Source organism: Sciurus carolinensis, chromosome 12, assembly GCF_902686445.1.
Source record: "Sciurus carolinensis chromosome 12, mSciCar1.2, whole genome shotgun sequence".
NCBI classification, from domain to species: Eukaryota; Metazoa; Chordata; class Mammalia; order Rodentia; family Sciuridae; genus Sciurus; species Sciurus carolinensis.
In genome coordinates, this window is record NC_062224.1 from 32,786,887 (window position 1) to 32,801,436 (window position 14,550).

Here is a 14,550-nt window from a genome sequence, read left to right on the forward strand (position 1 = left end):
AATAAATGGGCTAAAGAACTGGGCAGACACTTCACAGAAGAAGATATATAGGTGTTCAACAAATATACTAAAATGTGTGCAACATCTCTAGTAATTAGATAAATGTAAATCAAAACCACCCTAAGATTTCATCTCACCCCAATTAAAATGGCAATTATGAAGAATATGAGCAACAATAATTGTTGGCAAGGATGTGGGAGAAAAGGCACACTCATACATTGCTGGTGCAGTTGCAAATGGGTATAGCCACTCGGGAAAGCAGTATGGAAATTCCTCAGGAAACTTGGAATAGACCCACCATTTGTCCCAGTTAACCTACTCCTCAATTTATACCCGAAGGACTTAAAACCAGCATACTACAGTGACACAGTAACATCAATGTTATGGCAGCTCAATTCACAATAGCTAGATTGTGGAATCAACCTGGATGCCCTCAAATACAAGAATGGATAAAGAAACTGTGGTATATATACAAAATGGAATATTATTCAGCCATAAAGAAGAATGAAATTATGGCATTTGCTGGTAAATGGATGGAGTTGGAGAATATCATGCTAAGTGAAATAAGTCAATCCCCAAAAGCCAAAGACCAAATGTTTTCTCTGATAAGTGGATGATGATACATAATGAGGGGTTGGGGAGGGAGGGGGTAAAAGAAGAATGGAGGAACTTTGGATTGTGTAGAGGGAAATGATGGCAGGGGAGGGGATGGAAGGTATGAAAGATGGTGGAAGGAGACAAGCATCATTACCCTATGTACATGTAAGATTACACAAATGATGTGAATCTACATCAAGTACAACCATAGAAGTGAAAAGTTGTATGCCATTTGTGTACAATGAATCAAAATGCAGTCTATAAACATGAAATTTTGGGAGGCAATCCAAGATGGCGGACTAGAGGGGGACTGCATCTCCAGTCACTCCAGAACCCAGGAGTTAAGAAGGGGAGGCATTGAGAGACTCGGACTAAAATAGAGACATGGGTGAGTCTACCCACTGGGTAAAGCTCGGCCGGGTGGCAGGCCCAGATAGGGGTGGCTTATCGGAGCCAGGCAGGGCAGCTAGAGTCTTCCACAGGCAGCCCTGCACACTCTGGCAGTTGGCCCCTCCCACACAGCCAGCTTCTCCAGGTTGTCGGAGCAGGCCCCCTAGTGAGAGTCTTTCTGATCAGAACAAGCTCCAAGTCCCGGAGCCAGTGCAGTGTGCTCCACCTCGCAAGCGACTTCAGGTACCAGGACAGGGCAGCCAGAGATCTCCAGGCAGCCCGGCCCCCTGCGGTGGGAGGTGCCTTTCAAGGGTAGCTTCTCGGAGCAGACTACCCAGTGAGAGCCTTTCTACATAGAGCCAGCCACAAGTCCCCGAGCCAATGGAGAGCTTCGATCCACAAGCAGCCTCTGGGATCAGGGCAGGGCAGCCAGAGACTTCTCTAGGCAGCTCTGCCCACTCCGGCCACAGGCTCTTTCCATGAGGTGATCCAAGATGGTGGACTAGAGGTGGACTGCATCTCCAGTCGCTCCAGAACCCAGGATTCAAGAAGGGGAGGCATTGAGAGACTTGGACAAAAATAAGTCACGGGGTGAGTCTCCTCCACTGGGTGAAAGTTGGCCTGGGCGGCAGGCACAGATAGGGATGCCTTATCAGAGCAGGGCAGGGCAGCTAGTGTCTTCTCCAAGTAGCCTTCCACACTCCGGTTGTGGGCTCCTCCCACACGACCAGCTGCACGGTGGAGGCCCCCACTGAGAGCCTTTCTGCACAGAGCCAGCTCCAAGCCCTGGAACCAGTAGGGGGCTAGGGGCAGCTTTCTACAGAAGCACTGCATTATCAAGTTCCTCCAAGACTTCAGGCTACTGAAGGCTGGGAGGTGATACACTGGAAATCTACCGAGAAACTATAAGCCAATAGAGGAAATCTGCAATATCTCAGGGTCCCACTGACAGCTGACCAATATGAGAAAACAAGGAAAGAAAATGTCCCAAACAAACCTAGATACTACATCAATAAAACCCAACAACAGCACAGCAGAAGAAATGTCAGAAAGGGAGTTCAGAATGTACATAATTAAAACAATCAGGAAAGCAAATGAGGAGATGAAAGAGCAAATGCAGGCATTGAAAGAGGAGATGAAAGAGCAAATGCAGGCATTAAATGATCACACCAGTCAAAAGTTAAAAGACCAAATACGGGAAGCAAGAGATCATTTCAATAAAGAGTTAGAGATACTGAAAAAACACAAACAGAAATCCTTGAAATGAAGGAAACAATAAACCAAGTTAAAAACTCCATAGAAAGCATAACCAAAGGATAGAACACCTAGAAGACAGAATCACAGACATTGAAGACAAAATATTTAATCTTGAAAACAAAGTTGACCAAAGAGAGAAGATGGTAAGAAATCATGAACAGAATCTACAAGAATTATGGGATATGATGAAAAGGCCAAATTTAAGAATTATTGGGATTGAGGAAGGCTTAAAGAAACAAACCAAAGGAATGAACAATCTATTCAATGAAATAATAACAGAAAATTTCCCAAATCTGAAGAATGAAATGGAAAACCAAGTACAAGAGGCTTATAGGACTCCAAATATACAAAATTACAACAGACCCACACCAAGGCACATTATAATGAAAATACCTAACATACAAAATAAAGAATTTTAAAGGTCGCGACAGAAAAGAATCAAATTACATTCAGGGGGAAACCAATAAGAATATCAGCAGATTTTTCAATCCAGACCCTAAAAGCTAGAAAGGCCTGGAACAACATTTACCAAGCGTTGAAAGAAAACAGATGCCAACCAAGAATCTTATACCCAGCAAAACTTACCTTCAAATTTGATGATGAAATAAGATCCTTCCATGATAAACAAAAGTTAAAGGAATTAACAAAAAAAAAGCCAGCATTACAGAACATTCTCAGCAAAATATTCCATCAGGAAGAGATGAAAAACAATGATGCATATCAGCAATGGGAGGAACTAGCCTAAAGGAATAGCCAAATAAAGGAGAAACCAAATCATGTCAAAAACCAAATATGAGTCAAATGATTGGGAATACAAATCATATCACAATAAAACCCTGAATGTTAATGGCCTGAATTCATCAATCAAAAGACATAGACTGGCAGATTGGATTAAAAAGAAAAATCCAACAATATACTGCCTGCAAGAGACTCATCTCATAGAAAGAGATACCCATAGACTAAAGGTGAAAGGATGGGGAAAAACATACCATGCACACGGACATAGCAAAAAAGCTAGAGTATCCATCCTTATTTCAGATAATGTGGACTTCAAGTCAAAACTAGTCAGAAGGGATAAAGAAGGACATTACATACTGCTTAAGGGAAGCATAAATCAGCAAGACATAACAATCATAAATATCTGTGCCCCGAACAGTGGCTCATCCATGAATGTCAAACAAATGCTGCTCAATTCCAGAAACCAAATAGAACACAACACAATAATACTAGGCGATTTTAACACACCTCTCTCACCATTGGATAGATTTTCCAAATAAAAATTGAATAAAGAAACCATAGATCTCAATAACACAATCAACAATTTAGACTTAACCGACATATATAGAATATACCATCCAACAAAGAACGAATACACCTTATTCTCAGCAGCACATGGATCCTTCTCTAAAATAGACCATATTTTATGCCACAAAGCTACTGTTAGCAAATACAAGAAGATAGAGATACTACCTTGTACTCTATCAGATCATAATGGATTGAAATTAGAAATAAATGACAGATTAAAAAACAGAAATTTCTCCCATACCTGGAGATTAAATAATACACTATTATATGATGAATGGATAACAAAAGACATCAGGAGGGAAATAAAAAAATTCTTAGAAGTAAACGAGAACAAAGACACATCATATCAAAATCTCTGGGACACTATGAAAGCAGTACTTAGAGGAAGATTTATTTCATGGGGCGCATTCAACAAAAGAAGTAGAAATCAACAAATAAATGACTTAACACTACAGCTCAAAGCCCTAGAAAAAGAAGAGCAGACCAATACCAAAAGTAGTAGAAGAGAGGAAATAGTTAAAATCAGAGCCGAAATCAATGAAATTGAAACAAAAGAAACAATTGGAAAAATTAACAAAATAAATAGTTGGTTCTTTGAAAAAATAAACAAAATTGATAAACCCTTAGCCACACTAACAAAGAGAAAGAGGGAGAAAACTCAAATTACTAAAATTCGGAATGAACAAGGAAATATCACAACAGACACGACTGAAATACAAAACATAATTAGAAGCTATTTTGAAAATCTACACTCCAACAAAATAGAAAACCTCGAAGACATCAACAAATTTCTAGAGACATATGAATTACCTAAACTGAACGAGGAGAACATACACAACTTAAATAAATCAATTTCAAGAAATGAAATAGAAGAGGTCATCGAAAGCCTACCAACAAAGAAAAGTCCGGGACCAGATGGGTTCTCAGTCGAGTTCTACAAAACCTTTAAAGAAGAGTTCATTCCAATACTCCTCAAACTATTCCATGAAATAGAAGAGGAGGGAACCCTCCCAAACTCGTTCTATGAAGGCAATATCACCCTGATACCTAAACCAGACAGAGACACATCGAGGAAAGAAAATTTCAGACCAATATCCTTAATGAACATCGACGCAAAAATTCTCAACAAAATTTTAGCAAATCGCATACAAATATATATTAAAAAGACAGTGCACCACGATCAAGTGGGTTTTATCCCAGGGATGCAAGGTTGGTTCAACATTCGGAAATCAATAAATGTCATTCACCATATCAACAGACTTAAAGTTAAGAATCACATGATTATTTCAATAGATGCAGAAAAAGCATTCGATAAAATACAGCATCCCTTCATGCTCAAAACACTAGAAAAAATTGGGGTAGTGGGAACATTCCTTAACATTGTAAAGGCCATCTACGCTAAGCCCATGGCCAATATCATCCTAAATGGTGAAAAACTGAAAGCATTCCCCCTAAAAACTGGAACAAGGCAGGGATGCCCTCTTTCACCACTTCTACTCAACATTGTCCTTGAGACTCTAGCCAGAGCAATTAGACAGACCAAAGAAATTAAAGGGATGCGAATTGGAAAAGAAGAACTCAAACTATCCCTGTTCGCTGATGACATGATTATATATTTATAGGAACCTTCCACCAGAAAACTTTTAGAACTCATAAGTGAATTCAGTAAAGTAGCAGGTTACAAGATCAATGCTCATAAATCCAATGCATTTTTATACATAAGTGATGAATCTTCAGAAACAGAAATTAGGAAAACTACCCCATTCACAATAGCATTGAAAAAAATAAAATACTTGGGAATCAATCTCACAAAAGAGGTGAAAGACCTCTACAATGAGAACTACAGAACACTAAAGAAAGAAATTAAAGAAAACCTTAGAAGATGGAAAGATCTCCCATGATCCTGGATAGGCAGAATTAATATTGTCAAAATGTTCATACTACCTAAAGTGCTATACAGATTCAATGCAATTCCAATTAAAATCCCAATGGTGTACCTTGCAAAAATAGAGCAAGCAATTATGAAATTTATCTGGAAGAATAAAAAACCTAGAATAGCTAAAGCAATCCTCAGTAGCAAGAGCAAAGCAGGGGGTATCGCAATACCAGATCTTCAACTCTACTACAAAGCAATAGTAACAAAAATGGCATGGTATTGGTACCAAAATAGAAAGGTAGATCAATGGTACAGAATAGAGGACATGGACACAAACCCAAATAAATACAATTTTCTCATACTAGACAAAGGGTCCAAAAGTATGCAATGGAGAAAAGATAGCCTCCTCAACAAATGGTGCTGGGAAAACTCTAAAACCATATGCAACAGAATGAAATTAAACCCCTATCTCTCACCCTACACAAAACTCAACTCAAAATGGATCAAGGACCTCTGAATCAGACCAGAGACCCTGCATCTTATAGAAGAAAAAGTAGGTCCAAATCTTCAACTTGTTGGCTTAGGACCAGACTTCCTGAACAGGACTCCCATAGCCAAGAAATAAAAGCAAGAATCAACAACTGGGATAGATTCAAACTAAAAAGCTTTCTCTCAGCAAAGGAAACTATCAGAAATGTGAAGAGAGAGCCTACAGAGTGGGAGAATATCTTTGCCAACCATACCTCAGATAGAGCGCTAATTTCCAGAATCTATAAAGAACTCAAAAAACTCTACACGAAGAATACAAATAATCCAATCAACAAATGGGCTAAGGAAATGAACAGACACTTCACAGAAGAAGATGTACAAGCAATCAACAGATATGTGAAAAAATGTTCAACATCTCTAGTAATACGGGAATTGCAAATCAAAACTACCCTAAGATTTCATCTCACCCCAATTAGAATGGCGATTATCAAGAACACAAACAACAATAGGTGTTGGCGAGGATGTGGTGAAAAAGGAACACTCATACATTGCTGGTGGTGTTGCAAATTAGTGCAGCCACTCTGGAAAGCAGTATGGAGATTCCTCAGAAAACTTGGAATGGAACCACCATTTGACCCAGCTATCCCACTCCTTGGCCTATACCCAAAGGACTTAAAATCAGCATACTCCAGAGATACAGCCACATCAATGTTCATTGCTGCTCAGTTCACCATAGCCAGATTGTGGAACCAACCTAGATGCCCTTCAGTTGATGAATGGATAAAGAAACTGTGGCATATATATATATACAATGGAATATTACTCCGCAATGAAGAATGATAAAATTATGGCATTTGCAGGCAAATGGATGAAATTGGAGAATATCATGCTAAGTGAGACAAGCCAATCTCAAAAAACTAAAGGACAAATGATCTCGCTGATAAGCAGTTGAGGACATATAATGGAGGGTGGGAGGGGTTAGCATTAGGGTTAGGGTTAGGTTTAGGGTTAGAGATAAGGAGTGTGGTAAGAATGAAGGAAAGAAGGACTGTATAGAGGGAAAAGAGGGGTGGGAGGGGTGGGGGGGAAGGGAAAAAAATAATGAATCAAACATCATTGCCCTATGTAAATGTATGATTACACAAATGGTATGCCTTGACTCCATGTACAAATAGAGAAAAAACATGTATCCCATTTGTATACAATAATAATAAAAAATAAATAAATAAAATAAAATTTTTAATAAATTATTAAAAAATGAAACTGAGTATTGAACATTAAAACGATTGAAGAATACTATACAAAAGCATGAATGAGGTTGAAAGCATTGTATTAAAACAACTATGGTCATATTACTTCCTGGTATGACCAAGTATACCAGGTCAATTGGAGGCATATGTTTGAATTAATCCAGAGTTTAGGATGTACCAAGCTATTTTATTTTATTTTAAAACTTTTTAATTAATTCATATATTTTTCGTGGTGCTAGGGATGGAATCCAGAATCTCTCACATGTGCTCAACCACTGAGTTATAACTCCAACCTCTAGAACTATTTTTAATGAATATTTATTCCATTAAAATTGTTCATTTTCAGGTTTTTCTTAATTGCTTAACTTAAATATTAATTTTAATTGCAAATTATGGTTTAGAATTAGAAAAATGCTTTATTAATCATCTATTTCTGTGTAACAAATTAGTTCAAAACTTTGGACACAAAACAATAAACAAGTATTATCTCACCATCTCTGTAGTCACAAATCTGGGTGTAGTTTAGCTGGGCACATCTGACTGAGAAACTCTCATAAGGCTTCAGTCTTGCTGTCTGCCAGGACTATGGTGTCATCCAAAGTCTTGAGTGGAGAAGGATCCACTTCCAAGGTCATTGATGGGGTTGTCTGCAGAATTCAGTTCCTCAGGGATTTTTGGAGATGAGAAACTCAGTCCCTCTAGAGTTGTCAATGGAAACCTCTCCTAGTTCCTTGCCACATGAGCCTCTCTAAAAGGTGACTCACAACAACAACAAAATGTCTATAGGTAAGGCCTGGCAGGTAAAAAGCAATAAGCCAGATGAATAATTAAAGGTTTTAGGTATAGTTACAGTTTAGGAGATTTAGGGCCTGTCATGAAGATGAAGCTAGAGTGACAAGAAGCAGTCAGATAGTTAAGAAAATTGTGTGTCCTGGTAAGGCATTTATGTTTCACTTTACAAGAAGGGAAATTTCAGAAGAATTGTAAATAGAAGAGAACATGGAATGATTTGGCAACAGTTTGCAGGCAGGACTAGAGACTGTGTTTGATAAAAGACCTATTAGAAAAAATTTTTTAGAAAAAGACCTATTAGAAAGTATAAACATGGACAGTATGAGAATTAATCAGAGGTTAAAACTGTGGCATGCACTGTAATTCCCAGCTATTTGGAAGGTTGAGGCAGAAGGTTCACAAATTCAAACCTAGTCTGGGCAACTTAATGAGACCTTCTCTCAAAATAAGGCAATAAAAGGGTTAGGGTTAAAGATCAGTGGTTGAACACTTGCCTAGTATTTGTGATCCCTAGTACCACACACATGCATAAAAAGAAAAATCAAGCCTAAGTTAATCATGGAATGAACAGGTAAAGAAGGAGAATGTTAAGGTTATTGTTCAAAGACTCAAACAGACATACTAACTTGGTTGCTGGGGATATTGGCTAAGGAAGACTCCCAGAATTCTGAACTGAATCACTTTGGATGGGTGGTAGGTCCATTCTTCTATATGGACAGAACAGGAAACAGACCGGGAGAGGAAAGGCCATGTGAATCCATGGTAGTAAATACTCTACAAATACTTGTGAGACATATGATGAATAAAGGACAGAATATTTTTTCTTTTAAAACAAAGAACCCATTTGGTTAAGCTACATTAAAATAATAATAATGAAAGTTGGAGCATTATTTGTGAATGAGAAATAAAATTTTGTCATGATTACTTCAGAAAAGTCATTTGCTAGAGATTTGTTTCCTCATCCAAAATATAAAAAAATTTTGTACTTTTTTATGATTGTGATATCCTATGATTTAAAGAACTATAATTTCCCAATTCTTCTATTATCCTTAGCTGGTCTCTTCCCTTAATATCTGATTTTTCACTGAGATGCCACCTCTTTTTCTTGTTTTGACTCCTTTTTTTTCATACTTCATATCACACATATCTAATTGTGTGTGTGTGTGTGTGTGTGTGTGTGTGTGTGTGTGTGTGTAGTTTCTAGGCAAGAGGAAAATAAGCAAAATATTCCATGCTGCTATTCACAAATTTGGCCCCTCCCCAAATTTGGGGCCAAAGCATAGGATAAGTAAATAATTTGGAATTACCATCAGTTAATAGAAAATATAAAAAATTAAAGAATCTACTTTATGCAGTCAAATTTTATCATCTTTCTGTTGTATTGCAAAGAGGGTTAAAACTATCAGAAGAACAATTTAAGATCTGAAGTTTAAACATGCAAGTGTAAATATCCAATGGTTCTCACCAAGTTTTATTTCAGAAGAGACTCTGGGAAGCCACCGGGAAACTTAAAATGCATCCTTATCAATAACATGTTCCCTTCATGTACTGAAGAGAATAACATCTGCTAAGAAAAAAAGGTAGAAAGTTTCCCCCAGAGTGAGGTTACTATGATGTTCAAATACAAAGTCTGGATTGGAAAACTCATTTCTATACAAGGAATAATTCCCAGGTACTTATTGAAATGATATTTTTTCCTGATCTGTCATGAAATGAAAATTCCCAATGTGAAGAGTTTGTTAATATGCCACATACTGAGGATTTAATGAATTATATTTTGATGATAGTCATGTAAAATCACTGATTAAGTCCATAAATCAATGTTAATTGTAAAAATATTTTAAAACTGTAAATAAGTAGAAGGTCAGAAAGAGAACAAGGGGAGGGAAGAAGGTAGGGTAAAGCAAAGTACTGGGGACCAATTAGTAGAAAATTTTATCCCATGCTTGTATAATTATGTCAAAATGAACCCTAACATTATTTAAAACAAAAATGTACTAATAAAAAATTAAAAAGTTAAAAAAAGTTCATCAGAAGAACTATGTTTTATCTTGGCAATCAAATCATTAATGACCAAATGTAGTGATGATGGTGCTCAAGTCAGTGTCCAACTGAGGAGTATTATGTCTTCTGCTTTTCTTACTCATGAAGGTATATGGTTCTTGCTTTGAACACTGGGGAAAAGAAAAACCTGTACAGCACCAGAGTAGATGCGAATTCTCATTCTTTTGTAATTAGCAATTGCAGACTGGCAAAGTGGGTTATGAGACAAGCAATAATAGAAGTGGAATTCAATGGATGACCAATTTTTTTTTCAGGGTGATTATGTGTGTGATTTTTTAATTATATAATTCATTTATACAGAGAAATCATTTGATTGATCTATTTACAATCTTTTCCAATTTTCACTTCTACTGGCAAATATATTTCACATAACATCAACACTGACTTGAACTGATCATCATTATAAACCTACAATGACACAGGGTTTTTAGCCTTTTCTCCCTGTCTCATTTTAACAAAAATATTTTGCATTTAAGATCGAGGAGTCTTTTTTCCACTTTATGAATAAATCCACCAAAATTGACCTAATATGGTCAAATTTTCAACACATTTCATTGTTTCTTTTCACACTTATTATTTGCAGGTATCATAAACCAAGGCAAATAAAGTTCACATTCCCTCAAGCCTTCTACAACTTACTACATACCCTCAAATATAGTTTTTCTATCTCCTTTCACCCTCTGGCACTACCAGACATTTTTACTTTAAGACAACACTACTCTATTTCCCCCTCTGTTTTCTTTTACTTAGTACCAGTCAACTGCCTTCCCTCTTGCTTTACAGACAACACTAAAACTTTCAATAAATTCCTTGAAGTGGAGTGGCCTTGTCCTACACCTTTTTCTTTTCTTGTGTGGACGCCGCCCCGCTCCCGTCAGCCCCCGGCCCACCGTCTTCTGGAGACCAAACACCATGCCTTCAATTAAGTTGCAGAGTTCTGATGGGGAGATATTTGAAGTTGATGTAGAAATTGCCAAACAATCTGTGACAATCAAGACCATGTTGGAAGATTTGGGAATGGATGATGAAGGAGATGATGACCCAGTTCCTCTACCAAATGTTAATGCAGCAATTTTAAAAAAAGTCATTCAGTGGTGCACACATCACAAGGATGACCCTCCTCCTCCTGAGGATGATGAGAACAAAGAAAAGCGAACAGATGATATCCCTGTTTGGGACCAAGAATTCCTGAAAGTTGACCAAGGAACACTTTTTGAACTTATTCTGGCTGCAAACTACTTGGACATCAAAGGTTTGCTTGATGTTACATGCAAGACTGTTGCCAATATGATCAAGGGGAAAACTCCTGAGGAGATTCGCAAAACCTTCAATATCAAAAATGACTTTACTGAAGAGGAGGAAGCCCAGGTACGCAAAGAGAACCAGTGGTGTGAAGAAAAGTGAAATGTTGTACCTGACACTGTAACACTATAAGGATTGTTCCAAATACTAGTTGCACTGCTCTGTTTATAATTGTTAATATTAGACAAACAGTAGACAAATGCAGCAGCAAATCAATTGTATTAGCGTAATATTGTCCTTATTGCATGTGTAGTTTGAGTATAGACTCCAAACCTATGGCTGAATTTCTTCTAGTATGAGAGAAAGTTTCTTTTTTCTTTACTCTGAATAAAACTGAACTGTGGTTCTCTGTAGAAAGTGGCATTTTGGGCTTTCCCTCCTTTTGTAAAGCAATTTCTGCATAGTTTATTGTCCAGTTAACTTTAGTGAGCTTTTAAAAGTTGGCATTGTAAATAAAACAACTTGCAAAAAGTTTTCTGAAATAGAATTAACAAAATATTATCTTTATTCATGAGTTGGAAACTGGAAAAAGGCTACTTGAAGTAAATGTTTTCAGTTGGGAGTGTTAGGATGTCTTCCAGCCTCCTGGACTCAAATCAGTACCACTGGGGTTGATTAGCCTGTATGTGACAGGGCTCCCTTAACTGGACTGAAGGACTTGGGTTTTTTTTTTTTTTTTTTTTTTTTTTTTAAATCTCAGCTTTGAATATGTTGCCTAAAGACTCAGTTATTACCCAGTTTGTGGATTTTGGGGGGAGAATTGTAACTAGACAGTTTGATAGCTTTTCAATTAAAAAAGACACTTAATTCATGTGGTATGTCATCTTTTTATAATCAATGTTCCCATGTGGGGGAAGCTATTCATACTACTTGCATGTAAAAAGTAATTTAACCTTTAACATTGAAATATGTGGCAAAACCCAGAAAACATTCATCATGAGTGCAAGATACTTTCAATAAAAAGTAAGTTGTGTAGTAGGTAGTAAATAGTTTGTTTTGTGAACCTCCATGTCTTTTCACTTTGTTAAATGGCTTACATCTGGTTTAGCTTGAAAAATGTTCTTAGGCAGTTTATGTTCTAGCTCACTGAAGGCTACTGACATAACCAGAGGCTACTGATAACTTCTGTCTCTTCTAATTGTCATTTATGTGATTAACTGGAGCCATTGCTTCATTTCCTCACACAAAACTACATGCCATTGTTTCCCTCTACAGTAGAATGAAAGTTTTTTGATGGCTTTAGATAGTTCACGATTTTTTCCTTTCCTACCATGCTCCCTTTTTCTTTGAGTTATTCTTATCTGTATTCATATGTAATTTTATTATATTTTCTTTACACTTACTGTGAGTTGTTGTGGTGCAGGTTATCATGATAGTAGCTTGCTTTTACTTTTCCTCCCATTTGTTCCAAATTCATCTTACTTAATAAAATCCCATATGTAGTCTCAAAAAAAAAAAAATTCCTTGAAGTGGTTTTCTTTCAGTAGTCTATAATGAATGGAACCATTTTCAAGTGTCTTCACCACCCTGAAATGCTGCACTGTAAAATTTTCAATTTCTTAATTGGCTCAAAAACAGTATGGCTTGGTTTCACTTGGTAAAGTTAAAACAACCCCCAAATATATATTTATATCACACACACACACACACACACATACACACACACCCCTACCTTTTTAATCAGGAAGAAAAATAAAGACATGCCAGTCTGAAAAGGCATTAAAGTAAAAAAATAAATAAATAAAAGCAAATGCTAAAACTACTTTACAATAAAAAATTAAATAACTGGTAGGATAAATGAATAAAAAATGAGGAATGTGCAGTGAAAAGCTAATATATAGCATTCCATTTGATAAAATGGAAAACTTATTAAGTTTTGTGGTTTGTTTTCCCAGGAAGCTGTTTCAACATAAATTTTGAGATACTTCAAATATAAAACCTAGGTCCCAATGTTAAAATTTCAAATTTTAACAATTTAAAATTTAAAATTTTCAAGCAAGGCTTAATAAAGAAAACTTGTAGAATTCCAGTATTTGAAAAATTCTGTTTTGGCTGACACTGTAAATATCACAATTGTTTGTTATTAGAAAGTTACGATGGGTCAGAATTAGGGGAAAACCTATTTCATAAATATTTCACTTGATTAAAAATACCAGGCTTGGCTTGCATGTTCTAAATAATCTGAGAAAATTTCTTTTTTAAAAAATGTTTGCAATTTACCAGTAATCTGCATATCTTTAGCTGCCATTAAAACAAAAACAAGACAGAAAAAAGAACAAAGTAACCCTACCATGCGCCTGTGCTCCCATTAGAAGGATGTACACATTTATAAATAAACAATCTCTCCACCAGTTAATACACAGGGCTTCCTTTACACCAGTCTCCTTCCATTTGCCATTGAGCGGGACTTTATCCCTGGCTCTTCGGAAGCCAGCCTGTGTCCGGTGTGCTTTTGCATTCTTGGTATCTGTGGCCGCCTGCAAGCTGGAGCTAAATTCTGAGGCGTTTTCATCACCTTCTACCTGTATTGTGTTGGAAACCGTGGACGCCCTTCTCTGGGCTCTGAGGTTCCCAGCAGAAGAATTGTTCTATTCACGCTCTTCCTGAAGCTCTGGCAAACCCTGAAGCTCTGCTGGACTGATAGCCTGCTGGAAAGGGGCCATAGCCGTTCGGGTACAGGTGAACCACTGCTGCTTATGGAATACATTATTGATTTGCAGAGTGTAAGACTTGCAGAGTGTAAGACTGGTCTTGGAAGCGGACTCTAAAGATATTTTTAGCTTTATTTGACTTGCCAAAAGTCCCTAGAAAGGAACCTCCCATGCGCACATCTCCAGCCTGCAGGTCTTCCAGCACCAGCTCCTGGACTGGGATGGGCTGTCGGTAAACCTGGTAGGAGTGGCATTCGTTTCGTGTAACAGGCTGAGTCAAAACCAAGATGTCTTGAAAGAGGAATATGTAAAGTTTATGTCCATTTTTATTCTTCAGTTCCTCCCAATTTTTTAATCTCACATAAATTCTTTAAGAGAGAAAGCAAACATCATCCTTAGTGAGATATAATTAATACACTATATAGTTCCTTTATTGGAAGTGTGAAATTCAAGACTGAGGGTGTAGATCAGTGGCAGATCATGTGCTTAGCACATATGAGATCCTGGGTTCAATCCTCAACATCCCCCTAAAATTGTACAAGTCAAGGAGGTTTTTACATATTCAGAGTTGTATAAT

The 14,550-nt window shown here is 37.1% G+C and overlaps 1 protein-coding gene across 1 annotated transcript; it reads left to right on the forward strand.

The window, feature by feature from the left end:
* Positions 1–10,862: 10,862 nt before the first annotated feature.
* Positions 10,863–11,685, forward strand: LOC124961935 (S-phase kinase-associated protein 1). Its single transcript, XM_047520986.1, has one exon. The coding sequence runs from the start codon at positions 10,933–10,935 to the stop codon at positions 11,422–11,424; it is 492 nt and encodes a 163-aa protein (XP_047376942.1). The 5' UTR covers positions 10,863–10,932; the 3' UTR covers positions 11,425–11,685.
* The last annotated feature ends 2,865 nt before the right edge of the window (positions 11,686–14,550 follow it).